The 18,108-nt window shown below is 37.1% G+C and overlaps 1 protein-coding gene across 8 annotated transcripts in view; it reads left to right on the forward strand.

Moving 5' to 3' along the window:
* Positions 1–18,108, forward strand: part of CEP162 (centrosomal protein 162) — a 47,419-nt gene that overhangs the window by 16,027 nt on the left and 13,284 nt on the right. For 4 of the 8 annotated variants that reach the window (XM_040697938.2, XM_015284712.4, XM_040697937.1 and 1 more), the window contains 17 exons: positions 2,939–3,085; positions 3,294–3,480; positions 4,186–4,235; positions 5,440–5,507; positions 6,180–6,207; positions 6,567–6,689; positions 7,329–7,517; positions 7,670–7,751; positions 8,634–8,898; positions 9,986–10,250; positions 11,928–12,070; positions 12,838–13,065; positions 13,759–13,896; positions 14,712–14,824; positions 15,610–15,715; positions 16,811–16,937; positions 17,876–18,039. In XM_040697938.2, coding sequence (XP_040553872.1) covers positions 2,939–3,085; positions 3,294–3,480; positions 4,186–4,235; positions 5,440–5,507; positions 6,180–6,207; positions 6,567–6,689; positions 7,329–7,517; positions 7,670–7,751; positions 8,634–8,898; positions 9,986–10,250; positions 11,928–12,070; positions 12,838–13,065; positions 13,759–13,896; positions 14,712–14,824; positions 15,610–15,715; positions 16,811–16,937; positions 17,876–18,039 — 2,423 coding nt within the window. The remainder of the gene's footprint in view (positions 1–2,938; positions 3,086–3,293; positions 3,481–4,185; positions 4,236–5,439; positions 5,508–6,179; positions 6,208–6,566; positions 6,690–7,328; positions 7,518–7,669; positions 7,752–8,633; positions 8,899–9,985; positions 10,251–11,927; positions 12,071–12,837; positions 13,066–13,758; positions 13,897–14,711; positions 14,825–15,609; positions 15,716–16,810; positions 16,938–17,875; positions 18,040–18,108) is intronic. The other 4 variants (XM_040697939.2, XM_015284713.4, XM_004940401.4 and 1 more) reach the window with 3 other exon arrangements.

The raw sequence follows: 18,108 nt of genomic DNA on the forward strand, positions 1-18,108 counted from the left end.
ATTAAATAGTGCAGGATTTGAGAGCACAAGTATAAGGGTAGTGATATGAAACTGCTGCTCCAAAGTGTAATTTTCACAAGGGTTGACAAATACAAGCAGCCCAAAATGAATGTGAAAAAAGAGACTTTGAAATCCAACTAAGTTGATATTTTTTCCAGGTTTGGTAGGTTTCTCAGAGTTCCAATAGCATGGGGCTAGAAAAAGATGTGCTTGTCTTCAGTAGCAACAGTAGTATGTATCCCTATGTAATGTGGTACACGTGTCTGGGAGATGGGAGTTGGCTGAGTTACAGAACTCAGTGGCTGTAAAACAGCATTTTCAGATTGTAGTAGAAAGTGCTTTCCCACCAAAAAGTTCTGATCTGGTTTGAACTAGAAAAATACTTCAATATATTAGCTTACTGAAAACCCATGAAAACTTAAGAGTGGTGCAAGTCTGTTGGTTCACTGAGTTTAAGACAGCTAAAATGAAACTAAGGAAATTGCTTTTCTTTAAAATCTTGTTCCACTGAAGGTTATTTTTGTCTGTGTAATTGAATATTCCTGTCTCTCTTCATGTAAATCTTATGTAGAAGAGCTGTGACAGCTTATCTTTGCCTCTGCTAACATACTCTCATTGAAAAGTAGGGTCTTGGAGATCTGGTGAGATTGCAGCTAATGTGAAGCTGTGTAGAACAACTTGTGAGCTGGCTGAAAACAGGGTCCTATTTGCTGTCTTGATAACTAGAATAAAGCACCATCTGGGTAAATTGCATAGGTTGCTCCAAAAGTATTGCCTCCTATTTATCTCCATGAAAACTACAATGAAGAGCATAACAATAGAGTTAGGGTAGGATGGTTAGGCTGTGGTTGGACTTGATCTTTAAGATCTTTTCCAACCTGAGCAGTTCTATGATTCTATCATACTGCTTGATAGAGCAAATTCTCAGCTACAAAACGCTATTTTTCAGTATGATCACCACTGTTAGCTATGCATTTTTACCAGCAATGAACAAGAGCCTGCATGCTGCACTCATCAGAATCTGCACCCACGGAGGTGACTCACTGTTGCCGCTGCTGAAACACACCACCAACCACCTTACTGTGTTCACAGGCACTGTTTGGTCTCCATAAACATTCAGCAAGTGTCAGTGAATGTCAGCAGGTACTGTTGTATCCACATGGAGGAAATCAGTGATGCGCCTTTGCTGTATATGCACTTCTATGTCAGATACCATTTTATGAGACTGCCTCTCTGCTGCCATCTATCAGACAGCAACAAAATGTAACAGAGTATTGGCGGGAAGGTTCAGCCTCTACTGCCATACCCCCAGCATCCACCTCTGTCATCATGGGCCATCATAAAATAGGAGGCATAACTTTCAGAGCAACCCTTGTACTTTAAATTACTGCATTTGGCTATCAGAGATGGACTGTTTGTGCTTTGATCTTCTGTACAACACCTTGAATTTTTCATTTTATCATCTTCAGTGTAGTAGCAAAATGTCTTTCATGTAGGTGAATATGGCATTTCTTTGAATAACTTAGTTGTACAAGGGCAGGGTGATAACTTAGAACTGGAGCACTTGATCAGCACATGGAAGACTTGTTTAGTGCTCTTGATCTGTAGTTATTGATGTATGCATCTCCTTTTTTATTTTGCTGACTGGGGATTCATGTTGGAAAAGACAGATGTGGTTTCTGCTCCCTTCTGTGAGGGCTGTGAAGTCATCTCATATGTCACTGAATAAAATACATGAGCAGCTTTTCTTCCTACATCCTAAGAGAATCTCTTTAAGAATTTCAGCTTAGAAGTTTGTGTTTCAGGGTCAAGCAGAAGGGACTAGATCTGGCTTATTTAGCTAGTAATTTACTGCAATATTTAGCATTTAGTTTTCTGTAAAGAAGTAGATACTCCAAAACCTTCTCCTGGGAAGAAAGGTTGAGGGAACTGGGCTTGGGGGAGACCTCACTCTGGCCTTCCAGTACTTGAAGGGAGCTTATAAACAGGAGGGGAAGCAGCTGTTTGTGAGGGTGGATAGCGATAGGACAAGGGGGAATAGCTTTAAACTGAGACAAGGGAGGTTTAGGTTGGATATTAGGAGGAAGTTTTTCACACAGAGGGTGGTGACTCACTGGAACAGATTGCCCAAGGAGGTTGTGGATGCCCCATCCCTGGAGGCATTCAAGGCCAGGCTGGATGTGGCTCTGGGCAGCCTGGTCTGGTGGTTGGTGACCCTGCACATAGCAGGGGGGTTGAAATTCAATGATCATTGTGCTCCTTTTCAACCCAGGCCATTCCATGATTCTGTTATCAAAAACAAAGCCAATAATGGAAGCATTATGAAATATGTCAGCATTCTTTTTGAAAGCAGAATTTTCACATAAGCTAATAACAGTGGTGCCGAATCCTCTCAGAATTGAAGTTACAGTAAGGAGAGCAACTGCGTGATGCAGTTCAAAAGCATACAGAAGGTGTGTTGGTCAGTGAACTCTAAAAAAAATGGGTTTTTTTTGCTTTTTTTGTTTGTTTGTTTTTTTTTCCCAGAACATTTGATTTGCAGCAAACATATCTGCTGAAGCAATGGCTGCAATTTGCCAAAGTCTGACGCTTTCTCTGGGATAGTAGATTAAAGAAAATTAATAGGCTTGTAACAGAGCAATGTTAGCTTCTGGGTTTTCTTACCAAATAAATGTTAATAGTTCTCCATGAGTAGTGTTAGTCAGTTTTTACAGTTGTTGTATTTATCCCATGTATACCATAGACTAATAAACTAATTAAATAGGGTTAATGGATAATAGAAACTGAAGCTAGATGAACATGATCTGTGAGTGTGCATCTTTGTAGCTGTAACAAGATCCCAAATAAAAGAAAAGAAAAAGCAGTTCTGGAAGATGACTGAAGTGTCATACAAACAGCTTTTAGATGATAGTCAGAAACTTTGCAACTTTCCTTCTAGAAATCCTTGAAGCCAGAGAAAGCATTATCAAGAAGGCTTTGCAGCTTACGGAGGAAACTGATGAGAATATGCATCCAGAAAAGATGCAGCTTCAGAAGAGTAATGGAGTCACTTTCTCATTAAGTAGAGACAGCCTGGAAACAAATGGTGAGAATGGGGAGTGCAGCGGTTTCATGTTAAGTAGGTCTAAAGCCAAGTTGTTATTACAAACAATTTCCTCTATTTTATTACAAGTTGGGATCCTTCATTTCTCTCTGAAGCATCTTATGAAGACTCTTTAAACTAGTTTGTCTTAATTTGATACTGGTAAGCTTTTATGAGTCTGTCTGTTATTATTCTGTGTTTTCACATTTAGATTCCTTTGTAGCTTCTGGTCCTAATCAAAGTAATACAGGAGTTGGATTGGATACCTTGGAAGAACAAGAGGAAAAAGAGATCTTTTTTGCTAAACTTGAACAAGAAGCTTCCTCACCTATTGATTATTCAAGATTAAATAAAGAGCTGAATTCCAGCGATTCTGTAATACTGGAACCATTTGTACGGTAATTTGGAGGGAAGAAAAGTTGTAGACTACGTTGTGGGCATGTGTGACCTGGGTATCTGAGTACAATGACTGCTGAGATTCGGTGGGACAAGATCCTCTATGGGTTTCTTTGGGTGTGGGTAGTGGTTTTTGTTTTTGAAGACAAGGACAGAAGTGATCTTAATAAATAAGAGAAAGAAGTAAGGCATGGCTTGATGATGGATGAAGGTATACATCTTCAGTACAGCTCAATATTCACAGGTAGTAGTAAAGTGTAACTGAATGACAAGAGTTAAGAACTGTAACAGTTGGAAGGTCAGAGTTCTGGAAAGGGGAAGGAAAGGAGAGTGTATTTTGTTCATTGGTTGTTTTTTGTTTGTTTTTGTCTTTTATTTTTTGTTAATGCAGATTTACAATGTCAAAACAAGAAGCAAATCTGATAAATCTTTCACCAAGAATCTGGTGTAGATGTCAGGGAATGTAGAAAGGAAGTGATTTTAAGGGGTTAGATTGAGAATTTCAAATATGGAGAGTTTTAAAAATATAAGTATTTATTTTAATAACTGCTAACATTTACCTTTCTTACCTATGTTTAATCTGATGGACAAATTCTAGTTTCTGATACTTGTTAGGACTAGCAATACCAGTAAAGTTTTTATAAGTTAAAAATATACATATACTTGTTCTCCAAGAAAGATGGTAAAAATTGTATTTTGTTTCTTAGAAATGAAAGAAGTGAAAAAGAACTGGAATCCACACCTGAAGAGAAATGTGGTAATGGTTTCTAAGCTGTTCACTTGAAAAATCTTGCTTTTTTAAAATTTTTATTATTATCTTTTTTACTGTCTATGCTATTAATTATGAGAGATTCATTAAACAATAGCAGTAATGCAATCTGTGGATTAGTACTGCAATTCCAATGTGAAGCCTTCATAGCAGGGCATCAGTGGAAAGCACACTTTTTGTATTATAGTGGGGTATAATTTAAAGGTCTGGAAAGGGGAAATGATACTACAGACTTTTAGCTTGTTTTATTCTCAGCGTTGCAGAAAACAGCTTAGCACTTGCTAGCTTTCAGGTTCACAGGATCGGCCAGCATCCTCAGTGAACCTTTTTCAATGTGATATGTAAGGCAGCTGACTTCTATTTCTCTATCTCCCTGCTGCTGTGGGTTAAAGCTTAGGTTGATCTGAAAGTTAATATAATTTTCATATTAATGATCTGAATATACCTACTTTTTGCATCAGCTTTACACAGTATATCTGTGCAGCTGTGTGCAGATAGGTGAACTTAGGGGTTTGCTTTTGACTTTAATTTTTTATTTTTGAAATGGATTTTAATGCATTGTGAACAATGCTGGAAAGAGAAATAGGAAAAAAAGAATAAATCTGTTCATCAAAGACTTACAAAAACACCTGGCCCTGACTTTGTAATAGCTCTTAATGTTTGAGGTACTGCAGTGTTTCAGCTATCATCTTCTGTATTTTTGTTCACATCTGAGTTTGATCTCGTTTCGAGATTCTGATAGAGCTTACATTTCCCAAATGTTAAGAGGGTTTATTTGTAAATCATAGGAAATCTTTTCTCCTTGGAAGCCTGATTTCTCTGTAGATCTCAAGTAGTCATGGTAGTTACAGTGGAGATGCTATGGTGACTTTGTAGCTTTGCATCATTTCACCCCAAAGTAGGAGAATATTTATTTATTTATTTTAAAGGGTCAATTCAGGTAGGGCATAAAGAGACAGAGATGATGTATATCTGGTCATAAGGCAAGCTTCAATTTAATTTGGAGATGTTACGTGTGATTTTTTCTGTAGATTTTGTACCATGCACAGTATCAAAACTGCTGTTTCTCAAAAATAGTATTAGCAGCAGTAGATGTTCTTAGCCTAGAGATTGGGGAGGGGAAATAGCTTTCCCCCTGCTGTTTTATCTTCCCTGGATATTCCATCTGTTTGATGTTTATTTTACTCTTCAGGCAGCTACAGTGAAGATTTTGAAGAAGAAACAGATGCTAATCCTGCCTTTAAAATTGAAGAAAGTCAGGTAAGTCAAAATATGTCAGGAGTTTAAGTGCTCAAGAGAAGTGTAAACGTAGCAAATGTTTATATTACTTCATGAATTGTAAAACTTCTGCAATATTTAATATATTAAACTCATACTGTATGTACTATCCAAAAGAATATAGTGGTCATGAGTCTATATTGTTTTATTAAGGATATACACTTCCATGTGACATGTCACTGTAAGCGTTAATTTCCTCAGAGTTGCCTGGTTACTGGTCTTTTAAATTCTCAACTGTATTGAGAGTCCTGAAATAATGAGCTCTGTCTGGAGCCTCAGCCTCAGGATGACTGTTGATGAATCTGTCTCTTGGAGCTATTAGAGTGGTCTACACCAGCAAATGACACAGACCCCTCAGATCTGTATGGAGAAGCAGTTTGGACAGAGAGTACAAAATCTCCACTGATAGAAGTGAACCAGGAAGGTGTAAAAAGTGTTATTTCATTTATGCAGAGTAGCATTTAGATCCCAGTCACTTGTAAGAGGGTTTTTGGAGTACAGAATGCTGAGAGAGGAGAGCTTTAGGAAAGTGCACATGCTTGAAGCACCAAGAGCTGCTTTAGTTCATAGATTCTTGGACCAGCTTTTGAAGTCTGTATGGATTTTTTTTTCCTGAAATTCAAAAAGTGCTATTGTTTTGTTTGTTTTCTGTAGGAACCAAACACGGGCATGCTGGCTAAAGGTAAAATATAATCTTTCATCACTGAAAGAATACTAAATGTACCTTTTTGAGACTTTTTCATCTGAATTTATTATTTTGACACTTTAAGCCTAATATTATTGTGTTCTACTGGAAATCTGTTAGACTGAAATGGTTAAAAATAAATCTATTAGCACTTCAAAGTGATAATCTATGTAAGTTTTATTTTTCTTGTTAGTAGTTCTCATGCTTGTATTCAGAGTTGTAGCATTAATGGCATTGTAGTTATCTATATGGCATTTTTTTTGCACACTTAGAGCATTAGGATAATGTTCTGTAGCATAGATAGACTATAAATAGGAAAAATGTGTTTTCTTTAACCCTTATCTTCTTGGCTTTAGTTGTACTACTTGATTCACAAGATTCAACTACAGAACTTCAGAAGGCTGCTGAAACATCAGGTGTAGCTCCAAGTGAGCATGATCTTCCTCAAGAAGTTAGTGGAATTGAAATGAATGAAGCAGGTAAAGGCTGTTTTGGAAAAAAAAAAACATCTCCTTAATATCTTAATTTGTTTTCAGGTTGTCAGTCATCATAAAGTCCTTGGCTTTTGTTAACAAATCTTGAGAGGAGGAGGAACTGTTTCAGTAAAAAACTGCCTTCTTAGCAGAAACAGACCTCTTGACCCTTAGTTACTGCAAAATTGCTTTCTCCATTGCAGTCTGCTTTAAGTATAATCTCCTTCCATTCACCATAGCTAAAATTTTACTTTGTCAGCGTTTAATATAACTGTAAAATACACAACGGTATATTGTGATTGTGCCCAAAGAGATATCCAGAGCATGACATTGTGATAGCATCTATTAAAATAGTTGTTTCACATATGCTATCAATTTTAGAAGGAAAAAAATACTGGGGGCTGGGGCAGGAAAGGCATACAAACTGTAGATAAGTCTATTCGGTATCAGTAGTCAATAATATCAAGTACTAATTAACTTGATAATTTATTTTTATAGTAGAAATGAGATTTTTTTCCCTCTTTCCAAAATGAAAGCACTGTTCTCACTTAATAATAGCCCGAGCCAGTCACTGAAACAGATTGTGGTGTTATTTCCTAAGCAGAAAGCCCTATAGTATCTGTTATGAGACTGCATTTTCCACAGGTATTTCATATGGACAGACTACCAGTGGCACTGAAGCCTTACACCATGCATATCACATTAATCAGTCTTTGGGAGACACTGATGAGCAAAAACTTCATGATTCTTCATTGGCCATCTCAAAATGCTTAGTGCAAGTGACTTCACAAAATCATGATCTCTATTCAAAAAACACTTCAACTACTGAGACAGGTAAATACCTCAAAAGGAAAGCATACTTTTTTGCAATAATGTGAAGTGAGTTATTAATATCTTTAATACTTAATGTTTCATAAATTTAAATGTCCTTTTTGCAAATGCATATTCTAAACTTTGAAAAACAATTGTTATTTTTCACTAATTAGATTTACCTACTGTGGGAGAACTTATGAGACCTATTAAAGGAGATTCCTATAATGCCAGAAGTTTTGAGTTGGAACCTGAAAGGTATTTATTTCAGACTTTTATTAACTTAAGCTGTTTTTCCACTAACAGTTAACGAGCTTACAAAATAACTTGCCTTCCCCCCCCCAAGTTAAAGACTGAAATTTCATTGTGCTTTGCATTGGCATTACAGTCTTTTGTAGTGAACTGTAAAATGAATATACAGTAATTGGTCATGGGCATGTCCAAACTTTATTTAGGCAATAAGAAGCAATATTTGCCAAGTCATTTTGGATGAGTCTTTCTCAGTCCTTGGCAACTGTTACAAATAAGATCTCTGCTTTTAAGGACCTCTACTCATTAGGCCCTTTTCCTCTATGTGGGTTTCAGCCCACATCCTGTCCTAGTTCTCCAACTTCTACAGTCTGGGAAAAGATCATATCATTTTACTTTGCTTACTCTTGTAATTCCTACTAACCTGTGCTCCATAATTCCTTTTGCTTTACACCAACTTGTGTGTAGCAAATAACATAGCGGTCTTGGAGCTGTCAAAAACAGGTTTTGCTTAGTAGATTGGTTCTGGGAATTTAATAGGCAAGTATACTCTGCTCTGAATTACCCTTCATTGTTTTACTAGTACTGACTGCATGTTTACAGGTGTTTATCTTATAGCCCAGTTTGGTGCCTCTGTAAAACCAGTTACTACTGAGAAATGGCTCTTCCACAAGAGACAATCTTCTCACAGTGTGACTCTTCAGCCCGGTGGTTTTGATTTTTATAGCTAGGTCTGCATGGTTGTTCTTAAAAAGAGCCTAGTGATTCTTTCAAGTTCAACCAGTCTTTACAGGACTACCTAACGGGAAAATGGCCTGCTTTTTCCACAGTGGCAGAAAAGTAAAGAGCAAAAATCTTCTATATACATAACCTTATTCCTTTCTCTTGTAGTCCTGTGAAGCTGATAGGCAGCACGGTAAATGAACTTGTCAATCTTCTACCTTATAAAGAGCACCAAAATAATTCAGTTTGGGAGACAAACTTACTTGAAAAATTTAGTGGAGAAGACAGCATCTTTCTGCAGACAGCTGCAAATGAAGATAGCTTTCAGAGGATGACTGAGAAAGAAATTCAGACCAGTGAAGTACAACCTGATGTGCTAAGTGAAAAGATAATACAAGACTGTGTGCTTTCACAAGGCAGCAAAACTGAACAGGTAACAAAAATCTGTTTGATATGATTTTGAATGTATTTTCACATAAGTTATAAGACTTTAGGTGGCCTGTTATTTGGTTATGCTCTGATATCTAGGAAGAAAGAGTGTTTTTCTTGAAATTTTCATGTTGCTATTTTTAGAGGTATCCACATGTGATGATACTGAAGTCCACTACAACATGAAGAATCCCAGCCTTAATCCTGCAAGGCTGCTGCAGTTACATCCCCAGCTCAAGCTAGTTCTGAATATGAGCATGTTTTCCTACTGAAGGGAACACACACAACTCAGAACTGAGACCATACCTACAGAATGGGTGGTTAGAGATACAGTTCAATAAGAACATGTATTAGACTGATCAAATGTAGGCTTTTAGTCAGACTAACATGCTGGTCAGCAACCTGGCTGGCTTCTCTAATCTTTTCTGTCTACTTTCTACACTTATTTCTATCTAATCCATTAGTTCTCACCTTCTCCTAATTTTCAGTACAGGATTTCCACAATCTCCAAATTCTCTTCTCCCTGCATCCCCTAAATTAAGCCCACATTCCTTTAGGCAATCACCCCTTCAGCCTGCAAGGCATTGAAGAGGGGCTTTGTTTGGTTCATCCTGGTGGATTTTCTACCTGTGTCAACAGATTAAACTTTCTCACTTGCTGGTCTAAGTTGTGGTACACTTAGTTTTTAATAATGAAGTTTTGGAGGGTTCCTCTGCCTGCTGCTGTTCCTCTCTTCATTGCTGAGTTTGTGTTCACTGTGATGTAGCTCTCAGTCAAATAACCTGAAAAATTACCCATTTTGGTAAGCTAGAGATCCTGTAATAAAATGAAACTTCACAGAACAATCCAACAGAACCAGTGCAAAATACTTGCATATTTCTGAAGTAGGAAAGCATAATAAATTATTCATAATTTCAAGTTATTCATTTGGCTAAAAGTAGTTATTTCCCATGGTTGTTTTATTTCCGTCCCCTCCTACTCAGTTGCTGTATAATTCTGGAAACTGGTTCTGTGCTTTTCTAATAGTGAAAGCTAACTTCAGACCACACTAAGCCCTAAAAGCTGTTCTAAACAGATGTGCTCTATCATAGGTTCTGCAGTCCTCTTGCTTGAGGAATGAAAAATCAGAATCAACAACAACTAAACAAATGTACAAGAATATCAGAAGTACAACACCTTTACATAAAAAGAAGTCTTCATATGGTCCTCATGGGGTGGTTAGAAGTTCTGGATATGGGAAATCCACTTCATACTCAAAGCAGTCCATTCCAGCTACTGATAGGAAAATACCAAAAGAAACTTTGAGAAAAAACATTATGAAATATAGAAGTCCTGGAGATAGAGCAAGATCTAAAGGTAATTCTATCTTAAGAGGTCTAAGTTTTACTTGTAAGAGCTAGAGAGCTTTGCTGTTCATAGTTCACATTTAAAATATATATTTCCATTTTGAAATGGCATAGAAGAAATTTAAAACTAAATGTGATTGAGTACTTCTTTTTTTTCTGATTTTCTCTATATAAACTACCACTGTGTTTAAGACTTACCTATTGCTCACCAATATGACCAAAACAACAGTAGATGCTCTGTTCAAAAATAGGAACCCATATACTATGTTTCATTACAGTAAATGCAAAGATTTGCTGACACACTTATGCATGTGATGCTGGATTAATTATTATTCTCAGCTTCTTTCATTTATTTGGTTTTTCATTAATACAAAGAAAGCATTTTTTAAAATAAAGTCCTCTTTTCTGTTCATGTCTCTTGTTGTAGCATTAAGGGACTGTAATCCTGTGAAAGTCAAATCGCAAGCTGACCATCTTTCACCAAGTCACATTTCCAGTTTGCGAGGCATAGGCATCTGGAAAGTTATTCACCTAGGTTTTAGGACACTTCTGTCTTGTTATGCTCTTGAAAACCCTTCAAGTCATGTTAAGAAAACCAGTGTAGGATTATGTTGCCCATCTGAGGGTGATGCTTCAATGGCAGCTATCAGACCATGGGACCCTTGTTCCTTAGAGCTTTGCAGGGGAGCTGGAGATGAGGCAGATGTGCAAAGAGATGGAGTTGATGGAAGAAAAAGACAAGTCCTGAGAAAATGAGGCCACTAAGCCTCACTCAGGCATGCTCTTCTCTCTGCACCTGTAGCCATTATCCAAAGTAATTTTAGGTACATTCAGAAGTTACTCGCAACAGGAGGCCCCAGAAGCTAAGGAGAGTGGCTTTGAAGCACAAAGTTCCCTAACTGTCAGTACTAAGGAAGCACCTATATGAGAGGTGTAAGCACTGTAAAAGCTATTTCATTTTCAAAATGGTCATTACTTGTTTGTTTCTATGTATGGCATCCTGACAGAGGAGCTCTTAGATTAAACTGTTAGAGGCAGAAATGAAATTACAATTGCAGCTAGTGTCTATATTTCAGAAGACTAATCTTATTTCATGAGAAATTTATTATCCAGCTACTTACCTCAGTTGTTCTCTTGATTTTTGTTTTGCATTTTTGGTAGTAGTAGGTTTTCTCGCATATTGTAGCAGTTGGGCAGATCAATACAATGGAAGGATTGGCACAACAGAAAGGTACTACAAGGGAAGGGAAAAAGATTGCTTACCTGTGTCAGAAGATTCCAGGTTTGCAGGGAAAAGCTTCCCCAGGGAGGGACCTCAAGAAAGAGATCCTTCCCTGTGGCAGTCAGCCCTTAAATGAGGTCTAAGAGAGGTGCAGCCAGGCTCCACCCCTTCTGGTCACACATGAGTTGCCTTCACCTGTGCTCCCAGGGCTGACCGGTGCTTTCCCCAGGTGATCAATCAGTAATTTAGCTGGTGACTCAACAGTTCCCATACACGCATAAGGAACTGATGATTGCTACATTTTCTTTGTCTCATTGCACTGAAATTTCTATATTTAATTTGAAATACAAGTTGTAGAACTCTTAAATTGCCTGCTTAATGTGTGAATCACATGAATAGGTTTTTATCAAGGACGCTGAATTCTAAGCTTAATTTTGTTATGTTTTGCCTTCTGCCTAAATGAAGAAGCCTTATTTACTACAAGGACAATAAGATCTGCAGCAAATGAACAGACTTCTAAGGAGGGTATTAACAGAGCTATGTCTGATCAATCAGTTGTTCATAATCTTGGACACCCAGTTGTGGATTCTTGCAGACAGCATCATTACGTAAGTAGTAACTAATGATGTTCCCAATTATGGTGTATGCAACTTGGTTTACACGCCTGTTCTATCAAGACTTTTAGTAGTATTAACAGGATTGACAAATACTGAAGTATTTAATAAAGTCTTCTTTGGTCAAATATGTGTTTTTGCTCTTAGAATCTGTAAGTATGAGACTGGTTTTTAGTAGTTTGGATAGGTCTACTGCCTTGGTAGTTCTATGTACTTTTAATACTTATTGATTTCTAGAACAAAATTTTGCTGTAAAAATAGACATAATTCTAAGTAAAATTTTTATTAAAAATTACTCTGTTCAGAATCTGAAATGGTGCTTCTGTTTGTTTTTCTATCTGGGTTGCAGTGATGATCTAATAGAGTATTTTCATTTCTCCAGGATGACTGAATTTGCAGTGCCATGATGGATTTTCCTTCTTCCTTATTAATTGTATAAAAATGTATTACTGAATGCTTAAATTGTTACTGCTTTTTGAAAAAATGGATGATAGAGTAATTCCAGTGGCTGTACAGTAGCCCTTATATGGGAGGTGTTTGTTTCTAGTTTCTTTTGTTATCCCTGTATGTATTTAGGAAATTGGAAAGTAATTCCTTAAAGGAAAAATATGTAGGATGTTTTGATACAAGAATGATGGGATTTTTCTCTTCAGGTGCCTTATATGGTTTCTAAGAGCCAGACAAGCCAGTTAAGTAAAACTGATGAGTTTTCTATAAACAATCAACTTGGTGTAATGGTTCTCTGAATTTCTCTTTGCTAGGATTTACCAGTTTCTCCTGTCAAAAGTTGTGAGAGGGAACTGCATTTGCTAAGACGAGCACAAGTTGCTGAGGAGGACCTGAGCAGTGCACGTGATGTGATTCAACAGCTAACCAGCACAGTTTCAGAAAAGGAGAAAGAAATGGAGACAAAAATAGCAGAATTGAAAACACGCTATGAAAAAGAGCTTTCTCAGCTGGGTCAAGAAAACTATGTTCTTCAGAGCAAGGTACTTTATCATTTTGTGTCCCACTAGTATAGAAAGTGAGACAGGTTGCTTCTGAAAATTAAATGCACCTTACTTAAGGTGAGTTGTTAATAAGGAGAAAACCCACACATAGAAACTGATAGTGTGTTTACATTTGTATTTACAAATATTTACCCACTACTGCATTTACTGTGATTAGGATGTAATGTTTTTACATTGTCCTGGGTTCACTTATTTTTTTTATATTATGAGAGTTCTTCAGCAGGTTTTTCTGTGTTTATATGCTAGTATTTAAAGGTTTAACTTGCTCTTAAGGCATTTAAAAGAAAAACAAAATGGATAAGAGAGTAACGGATACTACTTGTTGAGAAGAGGGAAAATAATTTATGCTGAGATACTGTTTGTTGATTTGATGCACTTTTCAATGCAGTGTTTTATCTGTGTGGTATATTTGAAGAGTTACTTCACTATACCTTCCTGTCCAGATAAATAAGAATAGAAAAGGAAGGGTATCGTTTTGTAAAATTTTCCCAAATTTTTATAACTTTGCTCTTGTTCCATAAGGCTTCTGTAAAACTCCATTAGTAACATTAGCTCATTGGTTTGCTTACATATCTTAACATGTACTGACCTATTTCTAATATAGAGTGTAATCTTGTAGAGAATTCCATACTGCTAGGAAGTGTGTGTTTATTGTCTATTTCTTTCTGAAAGTTGAGAAGCATGGAGGAGCTGTCTAAGGAGAAGAGGTGGATCCATCATACAGCAACAGTTCCTGTCCCTGAAGAAAAACTGTCACAAATACAGAAAGAAATGGAAGATCAAGAGGTCATTATTCAAGGTTATCAACAGGTATACCACACAGCATATATCATGCTGTTTTCTAGCCTATCTCAGAAAGAAAACTATCAAGCAGTTACTTCTATTCCATTGAAAATAGTTGTCTCGATATCTAAAACACAGATGAAATTTAGGTGTGACGGGTGCAGATATGTTTTGCATTTTAAAAGTGTTTCATGTGTACCTAGTTTGAGCTAAACTTTTTGCCCAAAATGTAGTAGAAAACGTGTGGTTTTGAGCGTTATTGGAAGTCCAGAGGGTTCTATTTTAAGATGTGGGGTTTTTTTTCACAGATTTGGAGCAGCTGATTGCAAGTAAACCTTGTTAGCATGCCTGATTTATAAGCTTAGTCAAGTGCAGAAATAGATGATACAGACTTAATGATCCTTTTGAATACTTGCAACTGTAAAATAAAATATGTGAGTTCAATCATTTTCCAGGTGCTGTTCAGTATTTCTTAGTATGGTTTGCATGCAATGTCGTGTTGATGCAGCTGTAGGCGTTGCAAAGCAGTGACCATACGTGCTCCCAGGACAGACATGGGTGCTCATCAGCACTCATCCCTTGCATGCTTTGGGAATACAGTTGGGATAACTTCATAAAGGAGCTGACCCAGGAGGACTAATTCTTCAGAGGGAGCAGACGCTTGGACAAAGTTTTAGGGGTCACCGTGTAATATTTTAGTGTAAAGATATCCATTTTGTAAATTCGATAGTAAAACGTTTGGTGTTTCAGAAGGCAGACTGTGCGAGTCATAGATTGAACTGGGTAAAACAGTGGTTTATGAAATTTCTTTGTCTATGTTAACTTTGTCTATCTCGTCTCAGGAAAATGAGAGGTTATACAAACAAATGAAGGAGCTGCAAATCCAAAACAAAAAAAATGAGGAACAAATGTATAAGGAGAATCAGTGTTTAATGTCTGAATTAATAGCCCTAAGGTAGGCTTAATTAAACATCTGATGTAAAGTATCTAGATTTTTCAGCTACTTTTATTGATTATGAAGCATCAGTGAAGAGTCTGTTGGATGCATGTTTTGTGGTGGTTCTTGGTTTTGTGGTTTTGGTTTTTCTTTTGACAGTAGATTGACATTGATTATGGACACTTAATTCTTTGTCTTCTTACTGATCTTGGAGAGCTATGAGAACATGAGAGCCTTCCATATGGGAAATATTCCAATGTTAGAATTCAAATATTGTTGCTCATATCAGAATGTTTCACACATATATTAGTCTGGTATTTTGTCTCTGCTCAAATGTCAAAATGTTTGGTTGCTATTGAAACACTGATAGTAGATCAGGAATCACATGAGACCTGCTTAGTGGAGGAACCATTAGATTCACTGCACTGTAGATCCTGTCAGATTTGTGTCCAGTGTTAATAATGAGAGGAAAAAAATCAGCAACTGTGTGCATTTCTGATGTCTTTGCCAAGGAGAGCTGAATTCAGTTGGTGCGGAGATTTTCTTTCCTTCTCTCATGTAGTTCCAGCAAAAAAGTTTGTGCAAGGTGACCAGGTTCCAACTTACTTTTTTTCTTTTTTTTTCCTGTTTTCTGTAGAGATGTGTCATGTGGCTGCTTCTTTCTTTGGTTTGAACCTCCACAAATTAACTTCATAGTATCATGAGCATATCGTGCTTGGTTTTTAGTATGCCGTTGTCACCCCCTTGCATGACACAAGTCACCATACTGCATATACTGCATAATTTTTTTTCTCTTTTTTTAGAGAAAAGGTAGAAAGGACTAATATCCAGTCACAAATTGTGCAGGAATCTGAACCAACAAGAAATCAAAGTTTCACAGAATTGATTTCAGAGCTTCGAGCAGCACGGGTAGGTGTATGCCACAACTGGACTTCAAATGCTCAGATTTAAAAAAAGAAAAAAAAAGAAAAACAAGAAACCAACATATAACCTCCATATTGTAGATATAAATGAAAATAGTTGAACACGCTGCTCTTTTAAAGTGCTAATTAGTTACCACATTGGGTTTTGGGTTTTTTTGGTGGTGGTGTTTTATTTTCTTTTGTTTTTTAACTGATTAAGTAGATGGTATGGGGAGCTTCAGGACCAGTGGCATTGTTCCTGGTCTGATACAGCTGACTTCTGAGTTGAGTCTGAGAGACTCCAGGGGCTGCCCTAGTTTTAACCTCATACGTGCTGCTGCTACACTTCCCTATCCTTAGGTCTAGCCTGGACAACTGGACAACACCAATGCCTTTGCTCATAACACAGAAACACAAGCAGTGCAGATGGCCTTCTCCAATTCAGCAGGTCAGGAGAGGGTTTGCTAGCACACTAACACACGTGCATGCGCACATGTGGATCCCACTAGGAGCTAGCCCTGGACACTTGGTATAAACCCAAGAATGGCTGGGCCCAGAATCTGATGCACATATTCCATCACCCCAGTTGCTGCTCTGCATAACTAAGGGCCTCAATCTCCAGAGAGTGGCTTTTCTGGACACCTTTTGTCCTACTCACCAGCTACTCAGTCTTGAAATTTGCTAGTGATCACACGTATTCAAACTGAACAGAGAATACATACACAAAACATACAGAAAGAGAATGTAATAAGATAAGCTGTTGTCAGTACATGTCAACTATACATCCGTCCATTTAAGCTGCAATCTATAGTCTTCAAAATAAGTAAAGCCATCTACTCTATTGAGCCTCCAAAAAGTAGATCTGTAATGTTGTCTCCTCCTGCAACAGTTATTAAAAAAAAGACTTAGTAAAGGTATACCTTTATTTTATAGTGTTTAACTTAAATTCTGCTGTAGCGAGGCTTGAGAATAATGCCAAAACTAATGTGTGGTTCAGTACAAACATAATTTAATCATTCTATGGTGAAAAAAACACGGTCAGCATTTTTCGTATGTGTGTATGTGCGTTTTTTCTCATATTATTGTTTCCTCTAAAACTCAGAAGGAAGAAACTAAATTACAAGAAGAGATAAGACGGCTTAAACAAGATAAACAAGCTCTTGAGTTAGACCTGGGGCAAGCAAAGAAAGAGAGAGATCTAGCAAAAGTCCAGATTACGTCCACATCAAGTAAAACACCTTTATTTTCTTGAATACTTGTGCCTCTTCTTTCCTTCACTAGAAAAATACGTAACTAAAACTTGCTGCTTCGTATAGCATGACTTAGTGAAATGTATCTAATGTATCTATTTGGGGGTTGAAACTAGATGATCATTGTGGTCCCTTTCAACCCAGGCCATTGTGTGATATAGGCCTTTTCCAAATACTGTTTAAATTCTAATAAAAACATACAGTGAAGGAGAGGCTATTGTACCTTTGGCACTCTATTAGAAAGACTTTTCTTGTATCCAGCCAAACTCTTTGTTGCTTGTTAAGCTTGGTTGCTTGTCCATCTCTCAGTGGGCAAAACAATTCCACTTCTATGCCACCTCTGTTCCTAAGGAAAGATTTACTATGTTGCCTCTTACTCTGCCATTTAGATGTGCTCATTAGACTTTGCTCTATTTTTACCCCTAATTTATGCCTTGTGAGTTGTTCCTTTTCTGAACTTTTTCCAGATTGCCATCAGGAGGCCCAGAAATTGGACCTTTTTCACTTCCCCATATCAAGCATCACACCTGTTAAGAGCTGCAAGAGCTCTTCTCAAAATGCTTGATCACTAAGTGGGAGGAGTATGGTCAATGCATATCAAAGTATATACTCTATATTCTGTCATCCATATTACTGAAAATTTGTTTACTACAACTGTATTCAAGAATAGATCTCACAGGGATTCTGTTTTAAATACTTCCTGCGGTAAACTGTGAACTATTGACTATTACTATATATGAGAGAATTGTTATTCTCTGATTTTGTTGGGTTTTTTTAGTACTGTTGCATTTTAGAATCCAGATTTTGCTCTTGTATGAAATGTGCTGAAGGATAGTGTTCGCTATCCAACACATTCAAATATATTGAATTATGTATTACGTTTTCAACACGTAATTATGAGAGTTTTATTCTTGTAGGTGAGAAGTCTTATGAATTTAAAGTTATGGAAGAATCGTACAAACAGGAAATTCTCCATTTAAAAAGGCGGCTTCAGTGGTATGCAGAAAATCAGGATCTTCTGGATAAAGATGCAGCCCGTCTTAAAGATGCAAGAGAAGAAATTGAAAAACTGAAACAAGAGGTGATAATATTTAGCTTAATTTAAAATGCCAACACTGAATGATTTCTGCTGATGAATAGAATGTAGTTT

The sequence above is a fragment of the Gallus gallus genome, chromosome 3, assembly GCF_016699485.2.
Source record: "Gallus gallus isolate bGalGal1 chromosome 3, bGalGal1.mat.broiler.GRCg7b, whole genome shotgun sequence".
NCBI lineage: Eukaryota > Metazoa > Chordata > Aves > Galliformes > Phasianidae > Gallus > Gallus gallus.